Source organism: Podarcis raffonei, chromosome 9, assembly GCF_027172205.1.
Source record: "Podarcis raffonei isolate rPodRaf1 chromosome 9, rPodRaf1.pri, whole genome shotgun sequence".
Taxonomy (NCBI): Eukaryota; Metazoa; Chordata; class Lepidosauria; order Squamata; family Lacertidae; genus Podarcis; species Podarcis raffonei.
This window is the reverse complement of record NC_070610.1, coordinates 10,098,200-10,123,415: the sequence shown is the minus strand read 5'-3', so window position 1 is coordinate 10,123,415 and position 25,216 is coordinate 10,098,200. Positions and strand designations below refer to the sequence as shown.

Below are 25,216 nucleotides of genomic sequence, written 5' to 3'. Positions count from 1 at the left end.
GCAAGAGAGGCTTGCCCCAGGGCCGGCCCATGCATGGGGCAAGGTGAGGCAACTGCCTCAGGCAGCAGGATCCCCAAGAGCAGAAGATCCCAATGTATATATTTATTCCCCTCTTGTTCCTGTTGTAGATCTTCACTTACTTCTCTTCTATGGAGAGGAGGGGACACCATTTTGTGGTTTGCCTCAGGTGGCAAAATGTCTTGCCCTAATTCACAGGCCCCCTTCCTGGCTTGAGTGTCCTATGTGGTTCCAGATAGATAATAATTGGGGGGGGGGGGGGACAGGACCTGAATTGAAAGAAGATCTGGGTTATGCTGTTTATTTGGGGAAATAAGTGAATTTAAGACACCTGGAGGTTATTGGGGGGTAATTAATATGGGAAATCAGTGGGTAATGTAATTGATTGGGAGAACAATCTGCTGGGAAACTAATTGGGGATGATCTGAAGTGGGATGCAGAGTAATTGAAAAATTGGTCTGGAGAGATTTGAAGGGGAAATGAGTTGGCTGGTGACATTTAAGTTTTAAATTTGCATCTATATATGCCTATATGGGACGCGGGTGGCGCTGTGGGTAAAACCTCAGCGCCTAGGGCTTGCCGATCGAAAGGTCGGCGGTTCGAATCCCCGTGGCGGGGTGTGCTCCCGCTGCTCGGTCCCAGCGCCTGCCAACCTAGCAGTTCGAAAGCACCCCCGGGTGCAAGTAGATAAATAGGGACCGCTTACTGGCGGGAAGGTAAACGGTGTTTCCGTGTGCGGCTCTGGCTCGCCAGAGCAGCAATGTCACGCTGGCCACGTGACCCGGAAGTGTCTCTGGACAGCGCTGGCCCCTGACCTCTTGAGTGAGATGGGCGCACAACCCCAGAGTCTGTCAAGACTGGCCCGTACGGGCAGGGGTACCTTTACCTTTACCCTATGCCTATATTTTAGCATACACAAATGCTATGCATATTTCTGTCTGTGGGGCCCATGCCCTGAATCTTTAAATCTGTAATTGTCATCTGCCGTGGGGACCAAGCCAAAAGAAGGAGTAGAAACTAATGAAGAATTAAATATATTCCCCACCAAAAGTGTCCCCTCGTTCCTGGAAAAGAGATGAGAAACTATTCAACCTTTAGAAGACATCTGAAGGCAGCAATTGTATAGGGAAGTTTTTAAATGTTTAATATATTTTTATATATGTTGGAAGCCGCCCGAGTGCCTGGGGTTAACAAATCATCATCATTATTGAAAAGAAAATTAGTCAGAATGTTGGATGGGCTGTTTTAGTGGTCCCCACAGAGATTTGCCTTGTCAGCTCCCTCTTCTTGGTTCACCAACAGGCAAACCCAGTTTATATCCAGAAGATTTTCCCACCTAGTAATACTGATGCTGGTGGTGGTTTTGTCGGAGGGGATTTAGAAACCTTGGTCTTACCTGATGTAGAGCTTTCTGCATTGGAATGGCATTTTTCTTTTCTTTTGTGAGTTCAATACATGTACAGTACATAAGTAATAGTGGAAAGTTGTACTGTAGCCCTGGTCTCTCTCTACATATGCTACTGCAAGATTGTTGTCCAACTGCGCAGAAATCTCTGGCCAACCAGCTGCAAACTGTGATCAAAGTGAGCTGGTGCCTATATCCATAGTTCACTCCCAGCCAGCCAGGTCGACTTTCTTTCCACTTATTGCAAACTGGTTGCCCTGGTAACTCCAGCATTCATGCAGAAATGCTGTAGGTAGGAGTTTGCAGTGTGCTTTAACTGAAGCCATTGGCTTGCTCCAGCACCCGGTGGCTACAGAAATTAATCACACAGAGGGAAGCGTCAGTCTGGGCAGTATTCTGCTTTCACGTGCATTGGAACAGAGACTAGCCATTAATCAAAGTCTGCCCTACCACAAGTCTAGCTGTGGATTTGTCTCAAGAGTCCATAACGGTCTTACATGCCATAGGGTTTTTTTTTGTTTTTTTACAAACTTGTACTGATATTTGGCTTTTGGGGTTTTTCCCCTTGGCTGGGTCTTTCTGGCTTCCGTTGGGTGTTTGTGGTTTGCTGACTAGAATAATAGAATTGTAGAGTTGGAACGAACCCTGAGGGTCCAGGCACAGGCAAACTCGTCCCTCCAGATGTTTTGGGACTACAACTCCCATCATCCCTAGCTAACAGGACCAGTGGTCAGGGATGATGGGAATTGTAGTCCCAAAACATCTGGAGGGCCGAGTTTGCCTATGCCTGATCTAGTCCAACTCCCTGCAATGCAGGAATATGTCCCTTACGGGGATCAAACCTGCAGCTTTGGCGTTATCCGCACCACTCTCCACAACTGAGCTATCTTGTCAACTGATGGGACTATTAGGCAAATGACCTTGGAAATTCAGGTAGGCTGTGTCTCAGCAGCATAAGTTTTTCAGGCGATGGAGCAAATGACCTCTGGGCTGGTTTGCTGTCTACTCCTGCCTGCTCCCTTCATCTAGACATAGTATAACTTGGGGGTCAGCAACCTTTTTCATCCGTGGGCCTGTCCACCATCCCTCAGACCATGTGGTGGGCCGAACTATATTTTGGAGGGGGGAAAAGAATGAATTCCTATGCCCCACAAATAACCCAGAGATGCATTTTAAATAAAAGGACACATTCTACTCATGTAAAAACACCAGGCAGGCCCCACAAAAAACCCAGAGATGCATTTTAAATAAAAGGACACATTCTCCTCATGTTAAAACATGCTGATTCCCGGACCATCCACGGGCTGGATTGAGAAGGTGATTGGGCCGCATCCAGCCCCCGGGCCTTAGGTTGCCTACCCCGGTACAGTCATACCTCATGTTGGGTTTGCTTCATGTTACGTTCTTTCAGGTTACGTCCCGCGGCGACCTGGAAGTAGCGGAAAGGGTTACCTCCGGGTTTCGCCACTCACACATGTGCATAAGCGCTAAACCATGCTTCGTGCTTGCGCACAAAGCGCCAAATTGCGCAGATACGGTACTTCAGGTTGCACTCTTTTCATGTTGCTAACGGGCTTCCGGAATGGATCCGGTTCGCAACCGGAGGCACATGTACAGTGGTACCTTGGGTTACATACGCTTCAGGTTACATACGCTTCAGGTTACAGACTCTGCTAACCCAGAAATAGTGCTTCAGGTTAAGAACTTTGCTTCAGGATGAGAACAGAAATCGTGCTCCGGTGGCGCGGCGGCAGCAAGAGGCCCCATTAGCTAAAGTGGTGCTTCAGGTTAAGAACTGTTTCAAGTTAAGAACGGACCTCCGGAACGGAATAAGTACTTAACACGAGGTACCACTGTATAGCTAAATCTTCACCTTTCCCGTTTAAATGTATCAAATCCACTACAAGTCTGATGTTATCTGCAGCTTGTCTCATCTTTATAAACCCTGTTTGGTCATTTTTAATAATAGTTGATCTTGCTCTTTGCAGTCTATTTGCCAATATCGTTGTTAAGATTTTGGTATCAATGTTTATCAAAGAAATTGGGCGATCGTTGGCACATTGCGTTAGGTTTGGAATAACAGTAATATAAGCCTGGCTAAATACTGCTGAGCTGATTCCTTCTCTAAAGATCTCATCATATAACTGATACATTGATCTCCTGTCACTTAGATAATATGTTTTATACCATTCCACTGGAAAGCAGTCTAGCCCAGGTGCTTTACCATTTGCCATATTTGAGGTTGTTTCCCTAATCTCGGCTTCTGATATTGGAGACATCCATAGTTGTTTTTGTGTGTTTTCTATCCCTGGTAGTTTTATGTATAAGAATCTTTGTGTTTTATCCAGGAATGTCAAGAGCAACTTATTTCTAGCTGAATAGGAACCTTTGTTTTTTTAGGGGAAGAAACCCATTTCTCCCTTTGAATTGTTGCTTACTGCAGCTATCCTCAGATTAAATCTAAATTTTCTCATCACTTATTCCCTTTGCGGGTGTTATGGCTCTCCTTTTTATTGCTTCTGCTCAGTACGTCTTAGAGCCTTGCTTCGTTGCTCTGAATCATCTTAAGCTGCTCTGCTTTGAAATTTATCGGTCTCCATAGGGACGAAGCCCTTGTCATCGGCCCTCCCCACTTCCCTCCCCAATTCATAGTCTTTCAAGATCAGGCTGAAATATTGTATTCCATCAGCAAGCAGGAAGAGTAAGTTCACTAGTATACTAAATAGGGATATCCTAAGGCAATTCATACAAGATGAACATTCAGCTCTTTCCACTGTAAATGAGCACTCAGCTTTTGTAGCTTCCCAATGGACTCTGTGAGCTAGGCATTCAGCTCAGGGCTCAGAAGTTTAAATAACTGATTTGTGTGGTAGCATGATACTTGTTTGGGACGCGGGTGGCGCTGTGGGTTAAACCACAGAGCCTAGGACTTGCTGATCAGAAGGTTGGCGGTTCGAATCCCCGCGACGGGGTGAGCTCCCGTTGCTCGGTCCCAGCTCCTGCCAACCTAGCAGTTCGAAAGCACATCAATGTGCAAGTAGATAAATAGGTGCCGCTCAGGCGAGAAGGCAAACGGCATTTCTGTGCGCTGCTCTGGTTGGCCAGAAGCGGCTTAGTCATGCTGGCCACATGACCCGGAAGCTGTACGCTGGCTCCCTCGGCTAATAAAGCGAGATGAGCGCTGCAACCCCAGAGTCGGTCACGACTGGACCTAATGGTCAGGAGTCCCTTTACCTTTACCTTTATGATACTTGTTGGCTTTGGGTATTATACACATCTTAGCAGTATGCCCAGAAAATCGGAGTGGTAGGACAAGCAGTGAGCATCACATGGGAAGGAAGGGGGCAGTTGTGCCTGCCTTTCTAGCACTTTCACACACCTCGTGCTCAGCTCTGCTCAGCTCAGTTCAGTGGAACCTTATGCAGGAGAACTTCCCATCAACTCTTGAATGACTGGATTATGATGATGATGATGATTAATAATAATAATAATAATAATAATAATAATAATAATAATAGTTTCCCCAGCCACTCTAGGCAGCTCCCAACAGAATATTACAAACACAATAAACCATCAAACATTAAAAACGTCCCTAAACAGGGCTGCCTTCAGATGTCTTCTAAAAGTCGGATAGTTGTTTATTTCCTTGACGCCTGGTGGGAGGGCATTCCACAGGGCGGGCGCCACCACCGAGAAGGCCCTGTAACTTCACTTCTCTCGGGGAGGGAACCGCCAGAAGGCCCTCGGAGCTGGACCTCGGTGTGCAGGCTGAATGATGGGGCTGGAGATGTATACTGGGCAAGTGAGAAGGTATACTGGGCAAGTGAGAAGTGCAGTTTTTTGTGTCACACTGGGAAAGTGCAAAGAACTCTCACAGATAGAAGAATAAAGGAATTGACTTCCAAACCAGAAGGTGACCTGGTTTTTTAGGCAGACTTGAACCTTGAGTTTTCTTTTTCTACAGATCAAATGCTGTGGTATGGGCACTTCTACAGAACATACCAATCTGACCTGTTAAAAGTACAGGCTTCTATTTGAAGTTGCAACTTGGCAAGCCTAATTATACTCATCTATGTATGAATGGTTTTACTCGGGGTGGGGGGAGCTCAATGATTCAGAGAAAACGGTTCTGGTGCATTTCTCATTTTCTTCTTTTTGATGGCTTGTCTAGACAAATCTATAGGGACGCAGGTGGTGCTGTGGGTTAAACCACAGAGCCTAGGACTTGCCAATCAGAAGTTTGGTGGTTTGAATCCCTGTGACAGGGTGAGCTCCCGCTGCTCGGTCCCTGCTCCTGCCCACCTAGCAGTTCGAAAGCACGTCAAAGTGCAAGTAGATAAATAGGTATTGCTCTGGCGGGAAGGTAAACGGTGTTTCTGTGCGCTGCTCTGGTTCACCAGAAGCTGCTTAGTCATGCTGGCCACATGACCCAGAAGCTGTACGCCGGCTCCCTCGGCCAGTAAAGTGAGATGAGCGCCACAACCCCAGAGTCGGTCACGACTGGACCTAATGGTCAGGGGTCCCTTTACCTTTTACTAGACAAATCTAAATCTTATGCATGTTTACTCAGATGTAAGTCCCAGCAAGTTCAGTGGTGTTTGCTCCCTAATAAGAGGGTTTGCAATCTTATTAAATGCAACACTATGAAATGCTGTAGAACGTGAAAGTGGGAGTGTACTAATATGCTTAGGTTGAGAAATTTGTTCCCAAGAATGCAGCTGCTCCTAAACTACCTGGCCTAGCCTTCTCCCAAACCTGTCAGTTTTTACTGCAGCAGCAGCTGATTTTATTTAATTTATTCAAGGTTATTTCTTAGCATTGGGAAGTCATGGTATAGCATCATTCCCAGGGGCATTGTTGGAGTGGTAGGTGGCAGCCACACACAAAAAATATAAAAATATAGCCACCCCACCAAAGTCCCTTAATGCGCACACACTTTTGAGACAACTGAATGTTCTTGCGAAGATGGGGATATTTCAGATACTTTTAATGTTCTCCCACATGCCAGATTTGAGAAATGAGAAAAGTGTTATTCGTTCCTTTGGGTTTGGTGTATCTGTTTTGAGTGTGTGTTTTACATGTTAAATATTTCTCCCTGTGCCTCTACGCATTGTTTTGCTGTATAGTGTTCAAATATGACAATCGCTTGATTTTTCAATTTTAGGAGGTTCAGATACAGATAGAGGAATTAAAAAAGAAATATGAGAATGATATAAGACAGCTACAAAAGGAAAAAGAAGCAATAAATGGAAAGCTGGAAGACTGTTCTCTGGAGGTGTGTAAAGCATAAATCCATCTGTGATCATGCAAGCCATTTTAGTTTTTCTTTCTACCTGAAAAACTCTTGATGGGATTCATAAGCTTCAACTTATTCTTCAAGAAGGACTTCACAAGACTATAGCCTGAAACTATAGCCTGAAAAAATGACTATGCTGATCATCATTTAAATAGGGTCCTTATTGATAGAATGAGTTGGTTCTGTAATAGTACCAGCAACTCTGTGCAGTATATGATCCAGAGAAAAATGGCTTGCTCTCTCCAAGGCATCATCTGCCCAGTATATTTTAAAACTTTATGGCTGGGAGGTTTTATTTCTTGCTATTAAAATGATCAGAGGTACAAAACTGTGACTGTTTATCTCCCATGAAGGTTGGAGAACAATCCAGGAAAATGAACTGCATTTGTCACCAATTCTCAGCCAATCATACGTGAATTCCATGCAAAAGTCAAATTTTATATTGTTTTCTGCTTCTGGCAGCCAAGCCTTGACACAAACAGAGCATGCATCAGGAAGAAGAGGAGCAGGGGAGGAAAGATAAGGGGAGAGTCTCCCATGGTTTATTGACTGGGCAACAAGGGGGCAGGAGGGTATGCTTTTACCAGCCCAAATTTTGGCTCCACACCTAATGTGTATGTTCATTATTTCAGGCTGCAGTCCTATTTAGCTGGCAGTAAGCCCCATTGAAAGGGATGCGGGTGGCGCTGTGGGTTAAACCACAGAGCCTAGGACTTGCCGATCAGAAGGTCGGCGGTTCGAATCCCCGCAATGAGGTGAGCTCCTGCTCCTGCCAACCTAGCAGTTCGAAAGCACGTCAAAGTGCAAGTAGATAAATAGGTACCACTGGGCCACATGACCCAGAAGCTGTACGCCGGCTCCCTCAGCCAATAAAGCGAGATGAGCGCCGCAATCCCAGAGTCAGCCACGACTGGACCTAATGGTCAGGGGCCCCTTTACCTTTACTTTTTAAGCCCCATTAAAATCAGTAGGCATTACTTCTGAGTAGATATGGTTAGGATTCCACTATAAAAAGCATCCTCTGCAGGCTTGCCCTGCTCGTAATGAGAGGTGAACCTCGTCTGGAACTATTAGGATTATATCAGATAAGCAGATGTTGCCTCAGTGTATGTTCCCCATGTTAAGTGCCTTTTTTTATCTTGCTAATTTAGGTTTTAAGGCTAGAGAATTTCATCAGGCAAAACCGAGACATCCCCAAATATGCAGAATTTCTTAAATCCCATGCCAGAAAAACTCATGAGCGGCAACAGGAGGTAAGGTGTGGACATTGTTGGTCATTAAAGGGCCAAGCCAGCTTTTTCTGACTTCGTATTGTAACCTAAATTGCTTCCATACTAGAGCCTGTTAGCATTTCCACAGTATGCTTTCTGAAAATTAATAGGAATCAAAATGGAGGTTCCACACAGCAGGAATTTGGCAATACACTATCCTGCAGTGCTCTTACTTTGGCAAAGATTCTCGCATAATCGTCACTCACACATTAATTCTATAAGGTCTATGGCAACTTCAATTACAAGTTTATTGTTTGCAAGTTCAACCTGTTTTTCCCCGCATTCCTGTTGATTCCAACAAGGGGATTATTGTCACCTGAGTACCCTCTTGGGGTAATTAAATGTCAGCTTCTGTTTCCTTTTGCAAGGGAGGGAGAAGCTGTAATTAATGACTTCTCTTGTTGTGTGAGTGAAATAACACTGCTTTGCTATTCAGAAAGCAAAGGAAGATAGGTAGTTTCAGTCTGGTTGAATCATACTTATCAGCACCATTTCATTTATCAGCACCATTTCATTGCCAGGTTGGAACTTGGGAGTTTTGCTTTATCAATAACAAACTGCTAAATAAGGCTCTGCACCTATTGTCAGGAGTTCAGCCTACACTTGAGTAGGGCCCTGGAAGAGACTAATAATAATAATAATAATAATAATAATAAATGTATTATTTATATTCCGCCCATCTGGCTAGGTTTCCCCAGCCACTCTGGGCGGCTTCCAACAAAATATTTAAAAAACAATAAAAAAAACCATTAAAAACTTCCCTAAACAGGGCTGCCTTCAGATGTCTTCTAAAAGTCAGGAAGTTGTTTTTCTCTTTGACATCTGGTGGGAGGGTGTTCCACAGGGCGGGTGCCAGTACCGAGAAGGCCCTCTACCTGGTTCCCTGTAACTTGGCTTTTCATAGCGAGGGAACCACCAGAAGGCCCTCGGCTCTGGACCTCAGTGTCCGGGCAGAACAATGGGGGTGGAGATGCTCCTTCAGGTATCTGGACTGAGGCCGTTTAGGGCTTTAAAGGTAAGCACCAACACTTTGAATTGTGCTCGGAAACGTACTGGGAGCCAGTGTAGGTCTTTCAAGACCGGTGTTATATGGTCTCGGCGGCCGCTCCCAGTCACCAATCTAGCTGCCACATTCTGGATTAGTTGTAGTTTCCAGGTCACCTTCAAAGGTAGCCCCACATAGAGCACATTGCAGTAGTCCTAGTAAGAGATAACTAGAGCATGCACCACTCTTGCGAGGCAGTCCACCGGCAGGTAGGGTCTCAGCTTGCGTACCAGATGGAGCTGATAATGACTGGCATGTTCCCTCCCTCCTGGTCGATCGTTTGGGAGCTTCAAAAGCTTTCTTCAGCCCAAACATCATAGCGACCGATGCCAACCAACACCCGCACTCTTAGGGATCCACAGAGTTTGCGCAACTTGCGTAACAGACTTCAGCAACTCAGCATTTTGGCTAATCTACTTTATGTACATATAAACACACACGGAGCACTGCAGCATGGCTCCCTCTCTCTCTAGCATCAGACAGCAAAGAGGAAAAAGAACAAAGGACAATAGTCCCACTTCACGGAACACAGTAACACAAACATCCTGTTTCTGTCACTTCCCACTCTGTGGAGTCAAAACATATACTGTCATGTGAAAGACAACAATCCTATGACTGCAATCATGGAGCAGGAATTCTAACATCTATGGCTCCAGGTTTTAAAGTGATAAAGTGATTTAGTTCAAAATGGTAGAGCTGATCTTCAGGTTGTATCCTGGCAACCTTAGGTTCTTCCACATGGCATTTATTGTGGACTTCTCGTGCATGAAAGTTTTCTGCAGCATCTATTCTAGCTGATGACATCTTCATCAAAATGCCATCTCATATTCTCTCCCCCCTCCCTTTTAATCCAAATGTGTCATTTCCATCATTGTTTTTACCTTCTGGATTTCTGCAGAAACCGTAGCCATTGAAGAAGTGAGGAAATAATATGGAATGGCATTTTGACGAGGACAATGTCATGCAGACACTGGGTGACTCTTGTGTGTGTGAGCAGCCACGAATCAACAGTAAACTGCTGTGTGGAAGCTCCCTGAGGAGAAAGAAGTTGTCTCTGGGAGACCTAGCAGTGCCTACAGACGTGGCTGATCAGATTGTTGCCTTTCATCACATCCTGTTAGAGCCATTAGATTGAAATATTTGCCTTTGGGAAAGCACAGTTTGCATTTGTTGTTGTTTAGTTGTTTCTGACTCTTCATGACCCCATCGACCAGAGCACACCAGGCACTCCTATCTTCCAATGCCTCCCGCAGTTTGGTCAAACTCATGCTGATAGCTTTGAGAACACTGTCCAACCATCGTCCTCTGTCGTCCCCTTCTCCTTGTGCCCTCAATCTTTTCCAACATCAGGGTCTTTTCCAGGGAGTCTTCTCTTCTCATGAGGTGGCCAAAGTATTGGAGCCTCAGCTTCACAATCTGTCCTTCCAGTGAGCACTCAGGGCTGATTTCCTTAAGAATGGATAGGTTTGATCTTCTTTCAGTCCATGGGACTCTCAAGAGTCTCCTCCAGCACCATAATTCAAAAGCATCAATTCTTCGGCGATCAGCCTTCCTTATGGTCCAGCTCTCACTTCCATACATCACTACTGGGAAAACCATAGCTTTAACTACACAGACCTTTGTAGGCAAGGTGATGTCTCTGCTTTCTAAGATGCTGTCCAGCATTGTTCTTGGCACCACAACCCAAAAGCAGGGTACCATTCAAGTTATGAGAGAGCACAGCATAAGCAATGAAGAATTCGCCATTCTTTCAAATGTCACAACTGGAAGGGCCTCTATAGAGCATATAGGAAAGTTTGCATTTTGCTGACAGTGTCACTCCCAGCTGAGAGCAGTGCAATGGAACAGGCTTTAGTTTCTTCTTCCCAGTTGAAGCGGCATGCTCTCAGCAATGCAGTTCTAACTTGGGCACAACTGTAAACTAAAAATAACTTCCTTGCCTGCGTAAGGCACGTTTTGGCCCAACACCAAATTCAGCCTATGTGGAATAGACAAAAATGTTACAGCTAAAGTTGTTATAATTCAGGCCATTTTTTTATACCCAGACACTCTTGCTGATACTTTGCCAGATACTTGCTTAATACAATACAACTTTCCAAAAGAAGGTCCATTATTCTAATAAGTGTTGGGGAAACTCACTGCAGGGAGGAGAAAAGGTGGAATAAGAGTTTCCAGTTCCAGCTAAGTTGTAATGCCTCTTTTCTTTGGCAAACCATGCTTTAAGTAGCTCACAACAACATCAGGCATAGCAACATTTCGGGATAATTCACTTTAACTATTGCAAGGCAGAGGAACAAGAAAGAGCCTTTCTCATCTGCACTGACTTCCAGATTATTTCCAAATCCAGTTCTGGGTGCTGGTTCTGTCCTATAAAAACCCTACACACTTGAGACCTAATGGAGCACCCTAAGGTCATCAACAGAAGCCATTCTTCACATGCCTCCTCTGGCAGCTGATCTTGTGCATCATGAAAGAGCAGAAAGTTGTCAGTTACTTAATTTAGTATTGTATTTTTATGGCCAAGAGGAGAGAGAGGTGCTTCAGAAATACTAGGCTGCAGATGCCAGGATAACATTGTTGGCCTTAAGTATTGTGCTCCATGACTTGTGCAAGGGGCATTTGCTGTTCCACCTCAGGTAGCAAAATGTCTTGTGCCTCTTTAATGGCATAACAAAGTCAGCAAAGCTGAAAGCTAACTGGCAAACTGGGTGCCGATGAACAAGCAAATTAGGCTGTTAAGGAACTGCAGCTCCCACTGCCTGTTTTCACAGATCCAAGTTTCCAGCTAACCTTGTATTGTCACAATGAACTGTCACTCATAATTTTCACACGCAGTTCAATGTAAGCGTGGGCTCTTGACAAAGTGGTTTCCCTTTTCCCGGGAAGAGGCACAGGTAGACAGTGGTCCACCAGACAGATATTTCCTGCCCAGCTCTCACACACAGAGACACAGACATAGACACACATGTTTGTGTTGGCCTTCTATTACCTATAGGGACACGGGTGGCGCTGTGGGTTAAACCACAGAGCCTAGGACTTGCCAATCAGAAGGTCGGCGGTTCAAATCCCCGTGACGGGGTGAGCTCCCGTTGCTCGGTCCCTACTCCTGCCAACCTAGCAGTTCGAAAGCACGTCAAAGTGCAAGTAGATAAATAGGTACCACTCTGGCGGGAAGGTAAACGGCGTTTCCGTGCGCTGCTCTGGTTTGCCAGAAGCGGCTTAGTCCTGCTGGCCACATGACCCGGAAGCTGTATGCCGTCTCCCTTGGCCAATAAAGCGAGATGAGCGCCGCAACCCCAGAGTTGGTCACGACTGGACCTAATGGTCAGGGGTCCCTTTACCTTTACTATTACCTCTGGTCAAACAGGCTTTGCAAATTTTTGAAACCATATAAAAACCCGCAAAGCCAGTTTACCAGAGACAAAAGTGAAATGAGTAAACGCACCACAAGCAGCTATTTCTCTAACACTGCCTGCCTCCAGGCTTAGCTGAGCTTGCTCAATTAATTTGTACCCAGCTAATTTGATCTTTCTGTTGGCATTCAGAGTATTTTCAATCATTGATTCCTCCCCTGGTACCTTCTTAACCTACAAAAGCACAACTGGAGTTCAGATGCTTAGTATTCTCCATAAATGTTTTATTTGCAGGATCTGAGATGAAAGCTTTTTTCCCTTTAAACGAGGGAAATGTGAACTGTTAATCCCTAACATTTTGCTTTAAAGTTATTCTGTGCAACTTCCGCTCACTTCATTATCAGAGCTCAAGAGGAGGAGAGGCACCCAGGGGGTGCATTAACATTTATGTGCTTCACACCTACACAAACAGAGGAGGGTAACAACTATCAGCAGCTTTCTAGGCTAATTTTGAAAGGAAATAAGCACCCCTGCCTCTCTGGATTTGTTTGTTTTTCTCTTGCGTGATCAGAATTGGGACTGCCGGTGAAAAGGAAATACCATCTTTCCTTTTCTTGATTTGTTTCATTGGTTTATTTATACATGCAGCTTATTTCTATATCGCCTTTTGCACATTGGCTACAAACAGGGAAAGAAGAAGAAAATGCCGGGCAGGGATGGCGCTGTGGGTTAAACCACAGAGCCTAGGACTTGCCGATCAGAAGGTCGGCGGTTTGAATCCCTGCGACGGGGTGAGCTCCCGTTGCTCGGTCCCTGCTCCTGCCAACCTAGCAGTTCAAAAGCACGTCAAGTGCAAGTAGATAAATAGGTACCGCTCCGGCGGGAAGGTAAACAGCATTTCCGTGCGCTGCTCTGGTTCGCCAGAAGCGGCTTAGTTCTGCTGGCCACATGACCCAGAAGCTGTACGCCGGCTCCCTTGGCCAATAAAGCGAGATGAGCGCCGCAACCCCAGTCAGCCACGACTGGACCTAATGGTCAGGGGTCCCTTTACCTTTACCTTTATCTGCCTGCTCCTCCTCTCCAATTATTTCCCAACTTTCCCCCTTATCTGCCTCTGAGCTGTAACCTCCCGCAAACCACTGTTGTAAATCTATATGAAATATACAATGGTACCTCGGGTTAAGTACTTAATTCGTTCCAGAGGTCCGTTCTTAACCTGAAACTGTTCTTAACCTGAAGCACCACTTTAGCTAATGGGGCCTCCTGCTGCTGCCGCGCCGCCGGAGCACGATTTCTGTTCTCATCCTGAAGCAAAGTTCTTAACCCGAGGTACTGTTTCTGGGTTAGCGGAGTCTGTAACCTGAAGCATATGTAACCTGAAGCATATGTAACCCGAGGTACTACTGTACTCGGAGTCAAGAGTGGATTTCATGCTCTTTATTCAGCTCATAGTGGTGAGGAGGAATGGAAGTTCCCCCAGAATATCTGATTTATATACATTATTTACACAATGGGCCCCACGTGATTGTCTAATTCCTGGATTCTCCTGTAGGCCAATCAGGTTGCGGATTCACTTCCACCTGGAGCTGGATTGGGTGGCTCCTGTGGACCAATCAGACTGCTTCATTCTGGATCCTATTCAACTCAGTACATAACACTATACTGTCTTCCTCTCCCTCTCCCTGCCCCCGCCCAAAGGGTAAGGATGGGGAGGCAGTCTTCACCACTCCTCCTCCTCTGCCCTGATCCTGACATCAACTTACTTAGGGGCATCAAAATTGAGTGTGGTCCTGTGATGTCTGTACTGGATAAAGATGGGTCCGTGGTCTGAAAAGGGTATGTCAACAGATGGCTGCCTGAAATTTGCTCAGTTGGGTTGGATAGCTTCCCTGAGCTTACAGATTAACTTGACGGGACATTCGCCGAAGCCTTAAGAAGCACGTCTCTGGGGCTTCCCATTCTGTTTCCTGTGATAAGTGATTTGGTATCCTGGGCATGGATACCATAGTAAAAGCAGGGCTTTTCAAAGCTGGAACTCAGTTCTGGCACTTCTCAGGTCGGCATCATTGCCATTATTAAGAGAACAAGAGAAGCATTTGTGGTGAGTTCTGGCACCTGTTTTTCTAGAAAAATAGCGCTGAGTGAAAGTATCCGTGAGTCTCTCCAGCCCAACAAAAATGAAAATTGTTTTCAACGAGACGGTTGAAATTGGATGGATAATCTTGGCTCAGCCCTATGCATATCAGATGACGTACGTGTTTAGTTTGTGTTCATGATTCCCCTACCTCTTTCCTGTGTAATTTTAAGCTAAATATTTGGCTATGTGCCTGACTAAATTAAGGAAACCACATTTGACTCTGTCAACCCATGTGTGTCTGACAAGTCAGATGGTTGCGGTCATTTTTATTCTGGTCTGTGGGGTGTCAGGGAGAGGGGAATGCAGACCAAAGAAAGTTTTGGAGAACTGAGCCATGGAGACTCATACGGCAGAACCCTGAGGTATTTATGCTCAAAGGGCTGCACTGATTTCTTCCCCACCACCCCTAAAACTGATCAAAGGGATGTGGCAAAAAGCTTCCGCATGTCACAAAGTTGAGGCAAGTGGGTGGAAAGGGATTGACAGTCAGCAATAGCAGTAGGCTGGGAAAAAGTGGCACTTCCATTTCCATATACGGCCTAGGACCCTCGTACCTACGGGACCGCCTCTCCTGGTGTGTCCCACGGAGGACCTTACGGTCTTCAAACGAAAACATCTTGGAGATCCCGGGTCACAGGGAGGTTAGGCTGGCCTCAACCAGAGCCAGGGCTTTTTCGGCTGTGGCTCTGATCTGGTGGAACGCTCTGTCACAAGAGACTAGGGCCCTGCGGGACTTGACATCTTTCCACAGGGCTTGCAAGACAGAGCTGTGCCACAGGCCTTTGGCCAAGGCACAGCCTGACCCCTCCTTTGGTAATCCTTACAGAACTTTAGCCCAATGGTTGCCATTAATTTGATTTTGAATTGATTTTAAAATGAATTGATTTTTTTTTTTATAAATTTTTATTGGTTTTTCAACATATAATATAAGACATTACAAACAACAATACATAGACAAACAAACATAAAAACATGTATAATTTCATAGTCTTTTTTTCCTTATACCCAATTTCAACGACTTCCCCATGCCTCCCTTTTCTGCATCCCTGTTTTAAACTTTTTCAGCAACCCCTGATCTAAATTACTTATAAATCCCTTTCTTTAACCCTTTTCTTTCCTCTTGTCCAGTCATTTATCGCTGCAAATCTGCTATGCTTTACCCATGACATTTTAACACTCAGTAATTTTGCAACAATTTTTAAGATAAAATTTAAATTTCTTCCAATCTTCTTCCACCGTCTCTTTCCCTTGGTCACGGATTCTGCCCGTCATCTCTGCCAGTCCCATGTAGTCAATCACCTTCGTCTGCCACTCTTCCAGCGTGGGTAGTTCTTGTGTCTTCCAATACTTTGCTAGTAAAACTCTTGCTGCTGTTGTAGCATACATAAAAAACGTCCTATCTTTCTTTGACACCGATTGGCCTACCATGTCCAGGAGAAAAGCCTCTGGTTTCTTATGAAAGGTACACTTAAGTACCTTCTTAATTTCATTATAAATCATTTCCCAGAAGACCTTAATCCTTGGGCACGTCCACCAAAGGTGATAGAAAGTACCTTCAGTTTCATTACATTTCCAGCATTTATTATTGGGCAAATGGTAGATTTTTGCAAGCTTGACTGGGGTCATGTACCACCTATAGATCATTTTCATAATATTCTCTCTTAAGGCATTACATGCCGTAAACTTCATTCCGGTGGTCCATAACTGTTCCCAGTCAGCAAACATAATATCATGTCCAATGTCCTGTGCCCATTTAATCATAGCTGATTTAACCGTTTCATCCTGTGTATTCCATTTCAACAGCAAGTTGTACATTCTTGACAGATTCTTAGTATTGGGTTCTAACAATTCTGTTTCTAACTTTGACTTTTCCACCTGGAAGCCAATTTTCCTGTCCTGTTTAAATACTTCATTTATCTGGTAATAATGAAGCCAATCTCTTACTTTAGACTTCAGTTTCTCATAGCTTTGTAATTTCACATTTCCACCTTCTTGTTCTATAATTTCCCAATATTTTGGCCATTTAGATTCCATATTGAGTTTTTTGACTTCCTTAGCCTCCATTGGTGACAACCACCTAGGGGTTAAAATGAATTGATTTTAGAATGCTGTGTTACTTTTATTGTTGTTAGATGCTCTGGGGAGGGCAGGATATAAATAAAATATTATTATTATTATTATTATTATTATTATTATTATTATTATTATTATTAATAGGCCACACTGCCTTTGAAACGTCAACCTAGTACTTTGAGAATATTCCCCCTCCCCACATACATTCTGAGAGGGGAAATGGCAATGGGGGGAGGATGCGTAGTAATGGGAGGGGAACAATTACACTCCATTTGAAAAGCTTGGGAGAGAAGGCTTAGTATGTACGATAACATCCTAACTGAAGCTTTATCTTGGCATTTATTGTTTAGTCCCAGGACGCATTTGTAAAACAGAAAGACATCGCCAAACAACATAAAGAGAGAGCAAAAGGGAGAGAACAGCCAGCAGCTCCTTCTGGTGCCAAAAATGAAGAGAAGTCAAGGTATTTAGTGGGGTGGGCGGTCCTGATCCACCCTAAAGACTGTAAACTTCAAGTCTGGTAATTATTGTGTTGGAAGATACTGGTATTCTTTTCGTAATGCAACAAATACTCTTTCTTCAAGGTTGGACTCTGGAGGTGCACCAAAAAGAGAAGTCAGGCATACCGTCGCCAGTTTCCCAAAGGAGAAGGCCAAAGAAATGCAAGCTTTGCAAGAGGAATGGTACTACCAAAAGACAGAATTGCAAGCTCAAGTACAGTGGCGAATTCTGTATTGATATTTCATGACAAATGCATTCCTTTGAACAGCAGGCCAGCTGCATATGTAAAACTCAGCCCAGTGCATATAGAAATGACAGTAAACTTCAGCAATGGGACTGAAAGCCCCGTGCCTTCAGCCGCGCTATAATTGTGTCACACATAGAAGTCTGCCTCTACAAGTTAAAGAAAGACCCTTGTCAGATCTGAGATCAGCTGCAAATGATGACTCATCAGCTTTCAGCTGAACTTACCTCTAGAGCTTTTGCAAGGACAAAAATGGAATAAGATCTAATACATTGCCCCAAGCTCCTTGTAGAATAGGCAGGATCCATGGAGCATAAGAACGTGGCAGGCACCTCTCCATTTTGGCTACGAGAGGATGCTCCAAGCAGAGATCTCTTTTGCTCATGGAGAGAAACTTTCATTGCTATGTGGAGAGTTGAACACAGATGGAAAAGGGGATGTGTTTTACTGGAGTTCAGGAAGTTTGAGAACACAGATAGGCATAAGAATGGAGAATTTAGATGCTATAAATAAAGCTTAGCTGGCTTTCATCAGAATACTTCATTAGGAGCATAGGAATGACAGTAAAAACCATTATTTCTTAAAACTGCTTTTTGACCCAGACATCAATTGGGGCAACAGGCTGTGCAATCCCAGTGACCAACAGTAATTTCTTCCAAGCAGCTAGTTTTCACTGGCCTGAAATCAGGTATAGGTTATGTTGAATTAAAGTCATGTAAGTCATGTAACGCGGGTGGCGCTGTGGTCTAAACCACAGAGCCTAGGGCTTGCCGATTGGAAGGTTGGCGGTTTGAATCCCTTCCACGGGGTGAGCTCCCGTTGCTCGGTCCCAGCTCCTGCCCATCTAGCAGTTCAAGGGCACATCAAAGTGCAAGTAGATAAATAGGTACCGCTCCAGCGGGAAGGTAAATGGCGTTTCTGTGCGCTGCTCTGATTCGCCAGAAGTGGCGTACTCATGCTGGCCACATGACCCGGAAGCTGTACGCCGGCTCCCTTGGCCAATAAAGCGAGATGAGCGCCGCAACCCCAGAGTCGGCCACGACTGGACCTAATGGTCCCTTTACCTTTTAAGATTGGTAGAAGCAAGTAAGTCTAGCTTACCTGAGAATACATTTTCAAAGAATAATAAAGGATATTTTCTTTTGAACAAGTTGTTCTTTGAACGGGCTTGTGATGGGAGGTAACTGCTGTGGTTAATGACTGTGTCTTGTTGGATTCTAATATTTGAAGGTTGCACAGCTGAAGGAAGCTTTAGAGCAGCAAGCCAATGCTTTCAGGGAAGCCCTTGAAGAACAGGAACTACTGTCCAGTAAGGAGAGAGAAAAGCTTCTGCAAGATCTTCAGGATACCATTAAGCAAAGCCAAGATATTAAAGTGCAGCTGGAGGTGTCTCACCAAAGAGCCATAAATCTCCTGGAGAAAAGCAAAAATCAAGAGCTTGAGGTTAGATTTGTACTGGCAGTGCTGATTTACCGTATTTTTCGCTCCGTAAGGCACACCTAGTTTTTAGAGGGGGAATGGAAGGGGGGGGAAATTCTTTAAAGGGAGTGCTGAGCAGAGCCTGTATGCATCCCAGGCTCTGCTCAGCGCTCCCTTTCACAAGCTGCGTGGAGCGTGTGTGCGGCTCTTGGGGACTTTTCCCCGAGGAGGGAGAAGGGCAGCCTGTCACTCCGCGCGGCTTGTGAAAGGGAGTGTGACTCTTGGGGGCTTTTCCGGGAGGTGGGGGAAGGGACAGAGGGGCTAAGCCAGAAGCTAGAACAGCAAGTGGGAGCGCTGCGCAGTGATCCCTCTCGCTGTTCTGGCTTCTGGGATAGCCACGCAACCTGCATTCATTCCATAACACGCACACACATTCCCCCTTACTTTTTAGGAGGGAAAAAGTCTTATAGAGCGAAAAATGCGGTATTTTCCTTTATTCTGAGCCTTAACCATTTGAGGATCAAGGTCACAGCAGATAAATGTTCCCCCAGCTTCTGGGCATGGCAGTTGTGTTCTTGAATAGAGATGGACATGAAAGCGAGCGACATACATACATAAAAGAATTTGGATCTGAGAGATGTGGATGGTTTACAGTGTATTCCTTTACATGTCTACTCAGCATGCTGTGGAAATCACTGGGGCTTGCTCTTAAGTAAATGGATGGAGGATTGCAGCCTTATTGATCTTTCCTGGTTTCTCCAGACCAGTCTCCTCCTAACTAACCAGTGCAAGAAAAGGCTAGTGCAGACCCAGCTGGCTCTAATCTTAACCACGGTTAAAAGGCTGATAGGTCTGTGGAGCAAATCCTCTCTCAGCAACTTGGGATTGAATCAATGGCGTCAAATCAAAGCCATCTGACTCTCTCCAAATCAAGGACTATAAGACTATTAATCTGAAAACAGAAATCCACAACCGTTACTAAAGAGTAAACTAGAACAGACTTGGGTTATTTGGGTAAACTAGAGAACCAAAAGGATTGAGTCAACAGAGTTCAAATTTAAACATTCCATCTCTAAAAACCCATGATCAGTCAACACTTCCACTTACAACAGGAGTTTAAAGGCTTGAATTTTTCTTTGTTTGCAGGAAGCAGAGGAGTCATGGAAGCAGAAATATAACGACGGCTTCAATATCCAGCAGCAGACACACAGCCTGGAAATGCAGGCATTGGAAGAGAAGGCGAGAGAAGAGTTGGAGAGCGAACTTGAGAGGATACAAAAGCCACAGTCACTGCTGATAGGTACAACATTAAACAAGTCACTTTAGTAATGACTAGGGCACTTGACAATTAGTCACTCGATTGTTTCCCTTGGGTTGTATTCAACTAAGTTTTACTCAGAGTAGACCCACTGAAATTAATGGACTTAACTAATGAAACCTGCCCATGATGGTACCTGATCCGTGGAAAGCTGCCACTTCCACCTATTGCCATGTGGAAGGTTTGGCTCTCTGCCATGCTAGGAAACATCCATTTCCCCACTTCTTCTTCTTAACAAAAACAGTTGCCAAAGTTTCCATGTGGAAATTGTTGGAAGTGGCTGCTTACTATGGATCAAGTAGCACCTTGGGCAAGTTTTTCACACAATATGTTCAAGTGCTTGTGAGAATAGGCCCCAGAATGATTCTCTGATAAAGCTGCTGTTGTTGTTTTAAATGCCAATTGTCTGTGAATAATAACTACAACTATGCAAGTCAATAAATCGTCGGAATTGGGGAATTTTTCCTGTTACAAAATCTTCTGTCCATGCAGAAAAGCCCTCTTCTCCATTTCAGCCACCTTTCGGGGCCAGGTGAACAAGAATGCAAATGCGTTGCCTCCTTTTGCAGGTGGCAACCACCAGTTTTCAGGAGCGGGTCTGCAGTGCGATGTACAGCAGGCAGATTATCTCCCTGTTGGCAAGAGAGGGAGGGACGACAATTGTACAGCAAACAAGTGGCCTCAAGGAAGCCCAGTGACTTTGGAGAAAAGGCTTATCCTCCAAAGGGCAGCTTTTGTTTAGTAGAATTAACCTCCCCCCAATAATAATAATAATAATAATGGGTGTAGCCCTAATATATGGTATTTTTCGCTCCATAAGATGCACTTTTTCCCTCCTAAAAAGTAAGGGGAAATGTGTGTGCGTCTTATGGAGCGAATGCAGGTGGGAGGCTCTGCTCAGCGCACCCTTTAAAGAGCTGCGTGGAGCGTGTGTGCGGCTCTTGGGGGCTTTTCCCTGAGGAGGGAGAAGGGCAGCCCATCCATCCCTTCTCCCACCTCGTGGTAAAGCCCCCAAGCTCCGCGCGGCTCTTTAAAAGGAGCGCTGAGCAGAGCCTCCCGCCTGCATTCGCATCTGGGATGCATACCGGCTCTGCTCAGCGCTCCCTTGTAAGGGCTCCCCTTCGTCCCTCATCCCGCTTTGCTGGGAAGCCAGCAGAACAAGAGGCGCTGTGCAGCTATCGCTCTTGCTCTGCTGGCTTCTCAGCGAAGCGGGAGGAGGGACAGAAGGGTTTAAAGCAAGAAAAGCAAGAGCCGCTTACATGCTCTGCGCAGAATATTTTTTTTCTGCTTTCCCCCTCTAAAAACTAGGTGCATCTTATGGTCAGGTGTACTGGTCCCAAGGGCTAACTGTGCGGTGAGGTCCGAGTTCAGTCCGAGGTCGAGAATGCGATATAGAGGCTGTCCGTTAAAGCTGAGGTGGGGTCCAAGGCAGGGAGTTGGGTGAGGTCAGGAACTCTGGCAGAAGAGCAGGACAGGGTTCAAGCAGGAACAGGCTACCAACAATGTTGCTCCCGCAACCTGGGACTGGGGCTTGCTGGCTTTTATCTGCCCCGAGGCATAGGGCAGCCCCGATCCTCTGGTGATTCGCCTCTCCTGTCCTGGAGGCCAGCACTCCTCCTGCGGGAACTTAGTTCCCTCCGCCTCTCTGCCCTGAGCCTCTGCAGCTCAGGAGAGGCTGGAGGGTTACCGGACCCAGAGGCAACCCCAGCTTCCCCTGACGGGGCTGAGAGTGGAGCACCTGCAGGCAATGGGTTCTCCATCACCTCAGGAGCCAGAGCAGACTCAGCTGGACCTGAGGATCCAGCACAGGTGAGAACCCTTCAGGCTCAGGCCCCAACCCCGGCTCAACTGGTTCTGGAGGCGGGGACTCCTGTGCAGGCTGGGATTCCTCAGGTTCAGCCTCTGAGTCCGAATCCCAGGCCATCACATCAGGTGTGTCTTATGGAGCAAAAAATACGGTAATTGTCCTGATGCAGAGATCTATGTGCAGAAACAAGCTTCACTCAGCCAGCATCGATACAGAGGTGTGTTTGGATGCACATATCCATCTGGGTTCATTAAACTGCGCCACGTGTTGCTGCATTGCAGGGGGTTGGACTAGATGATCCTTGGGATTCCTTCCAACTCTCCAATTCTATGATTCTATGTACGCATGCACATGTGTACATCACATTGTTCTCTGCTCCTTTGATGTCCATTTAGCACCTACTGAGATCCTAGTACCTAAAAGCTTCTCCCTGTTTCAGAAGAGCTTTCCTGCGGTTTTTTCACATGTTTGCGTTTGTTTCTAGAATCTCTGAGAAGGGAGCTGTCTGAGCAACAGATAAAGAATAAAGAAAAGGCGGAACTCCAAGAGGAACTGAAGGCTATGGTGACTGCGAAGAAGCAGCAGGCAAACTTCTTATTTCTCCACTGTTGACCAGATGCCACAAACAAACTACTCTTGATCAGTTGCGACAAATTCTGTTTAAGATTTTAAATGGCTTCTACTGTTTGTTTTTTTAGGAACAGAGTTCTCAGTTCAAAAGCCCATCAGTGTACTTTATATTTACTGTATATTATAATAAGCTTGCCACTGTTGACAGTACTTTGGGATTGTTCCCACATGCACTTGTGTTAAATTTTACACCAGTCACCCAGATTCTGCATCAAGAGCAGAATTCTCTAGCTTGTATACTCATTCATTCATTCAGCCTTTATTGGCATAGTTTAGACAATAAAATCATAAAAACCATCCATAAAACATTGGTAATCCAAACGTATTATAGCCTGTATACATTATGCAATTGAAACAAATTTGTGGGATCTTTTTTGCTATTTTACTTAGTGCTTTTTTGGGGTATTTGGTCAGGGGTGGGACACGGGTGGCGCTGTGGGTTAAACCACAGAGGCTAGGGCTTGCCGATCAGAAGGTCGGCGGTTCGAATCCCCGCGACGGGGTGAGCTCCCGTTGCTTGGTCCCTGCACCTGCCAACCTAGCAGTTGGAAAGCATGTCAAAGTGCAAGTAGTTAAATAGGTACCGCTCCGGCGGGAAGGTAAACGGCGTTTCCATGCGCTGCTCCGGTTCGCCAGAAGCGGCTTAGTCATGCTGGCCACATGACCCGGAAGCTGTACGCCGGCTCCCTCAGCCAATAAAGCGAGATGAGCGCCGCAACCCCAGAGTCGGTCACGACTGGACCTAATGGACCTTTACCTTTTTTGGGTATTTGGGTATTCGGGCATAGCCAGCACCATGGAGAGCAGGGGGCAAATCTCCCCCAAACATGCCTGCCTTCCCTTTCACCCCCATTGCTGGGCTCCTGTCATTAACATATACTGTTATATTTCTCTCAAATATCTTAACATGTGGCACACATCTAACCCCCTAGAAGTATACTTTGCCCCTTATGTGCTCCCCTAGATATATTTTTCTGGTGCTGCCACTGCGTGAGAGAGTCAACAAGCCATAGAGAACGCTAAGCACTAGAAATTGCATGGATTTTGCCAGCCACATTTTCAAGCCTGACCATCACTTCCATAAGGGCTGTCTGCTTTTTTTGCTAAATGAAAGCTCACATTCTCAGGAAGCGGACTCCTGTGTCCATTACCACACCCTTTTCTGCACTGCTGTGGAATCATCGAATATACCTGATAATTTAAAGCAGGGGTAGCCAACGTCGTGCCCATTGTATGTTTGTTAGCTACAACTCCCACCAGTATGACCAGTGGTCAGGGATGAATAGCGGATGTAGACCAGCAACATATGTAGAGGACATCATGGCTACTCCTGATTTAGAGACACAATCTCTCGCATGGGGGCATTTCATACAGCTGCATGTTGAAATAGACATGTGCAGCTGTTTTCTGTTACTCAGCAAAAGACCCCCGAAACAGATCTTTCTCCTTTTCTGCATTTTCTAAATGGAATGGTATCGTCCACATCCATAAGGTGCAAACCTCAGTTTTTTCTATTTTCCTTAGGAAGAAAATTGCCAGAATCAGATGAAGTCTCTTAAAGATGAGCTGGAAAAATGTCAGCATGAAAATTCTGGGCTCAAAAAGGAGAATGTCCTTCTTAAGGAGACAATGGATCTGCTGACCGTAGATGTGGAACGGCAGAAACAAACGTCTGCACAGCTTCAAGATAAGGAGAGCCAACAAAGAAGGTTTACCACTGATATTCTGCCGCTTTCACCCTAGGGCCCAATCCACCCCCTGAATTTCAGGAATACTATCTAGTCCCCAACCGCCATTGTTGAGGTAGGACATTAGAAGAGTGGGAATAGGACTATGTGGCCTTAGGCCTAGCTGAAAGTCCTTTGTGTGGAATGAGGTAAGACTTTGGCCTATCACACCAATAGCAGTAGCAGCAGTAGTAATTTATTTCTTGTACCCCACATTAAATTAAATTAAATTAAATTAAATTAAATTAAATTAAAGCAAACATTAAATGCTTCCCAATACCGGGCTGTCTTCAGATGTCTACGGAAAGTTGTATAATTGTTTATCTCTTTGACATCCGACGGGAGGGTGTTCCACAGGGAAGGTGCCACTACTGAGAAGGCCCTATTGTGGATATGGGGGGATGATTAACAATTTTTTATGATTTTCAATTTTATACATTTCAATAATATTACAATCATTTAAACATTTCAAACATTGCCTTCCTTCCCCCTCTTTCTGGGGTTCCTTAAATTTATTTTTAATATTTTCTGCGTATCCAAATTAACTTAATTTGCTCATTTATTTATCTACTTCAAATATGTACTCTTATAAAACTGCAGGTTATTACAGTAATTCTGCCAATGTTCTTATCCATTTACAATTCATTTGTAAATATTCCATAAACCATTTCCATTCTTTTATAAAAAGATTGTTACCTTGATTTCTTACTTTTCTGCTAAGTTAACAAAATCAGTCCTCCTGGCAAACTGGGAATATCCCCCTCACTCACCCAAGTTTAGGATATTCCACACCTTTCCTCGACAGAGTTTCATTTTTTTCCTTTGAGAAAAATAAGTGGCTCATGTAAATGTAAACCAAGCTTTAATGATAAAGAAGACTGTAACGAAATAACATAATAAGAGAAACGAAATACAACAATGTGAGGCAAGAAAAGAAATGGCAATTGGTCCTTCTTAACTGAACACAGATGG

General features: G+C 45.0%; 1 protein-coding gene across 4 annotated transcripts in view; it reads left to right on the top strand.

The window, feature by feature from the left end:
* Nucleotides 1–25,216, top strand: part of FAM184B (family with sequence similarity 184 member B) — a 77,887-nt gene that overhangs the window by 44,885 nt on the left and 7,786 nt on the right. For 2 of the 4 annotated variants that reach the window (XM_053402767.1, XM_053402766.1), the window contains exons 6-13: nt 6,588–6,698; nt 7,871–7,972; nt 16,949–17,061; nt 17,183–17,312; nt 18,574–18,786; nt 19,909–20,062; nt 22,372–22,472; nt 24,042–24,226. In XM_053402767.1, coding sequence (XP_053258742.1) covers nt 6,588–6,698; nt 7,871–7,972; nt 16,949–17,061; nt 17,183–17,312; nt 18,574–18,786; nt 19,909–20,062; nt 22,372–22,472; nt 24,042–24,226 — 1,109 coding nt within the window. The remainder of the gene's footprint in view (nt 1–6,587; nt 6,699–7,870; nt 7,973–16,948; nt 17,062–17,182; nt 17,313–18,573; nt 18,787–19,908; nt 20,063–22,371; nt 22,473–24,041; nt 24,227–25,216) is intronic. The other 2 variants (XM_053402768.1, XM_053402769.1) reach the window with 2 other exon arrangements.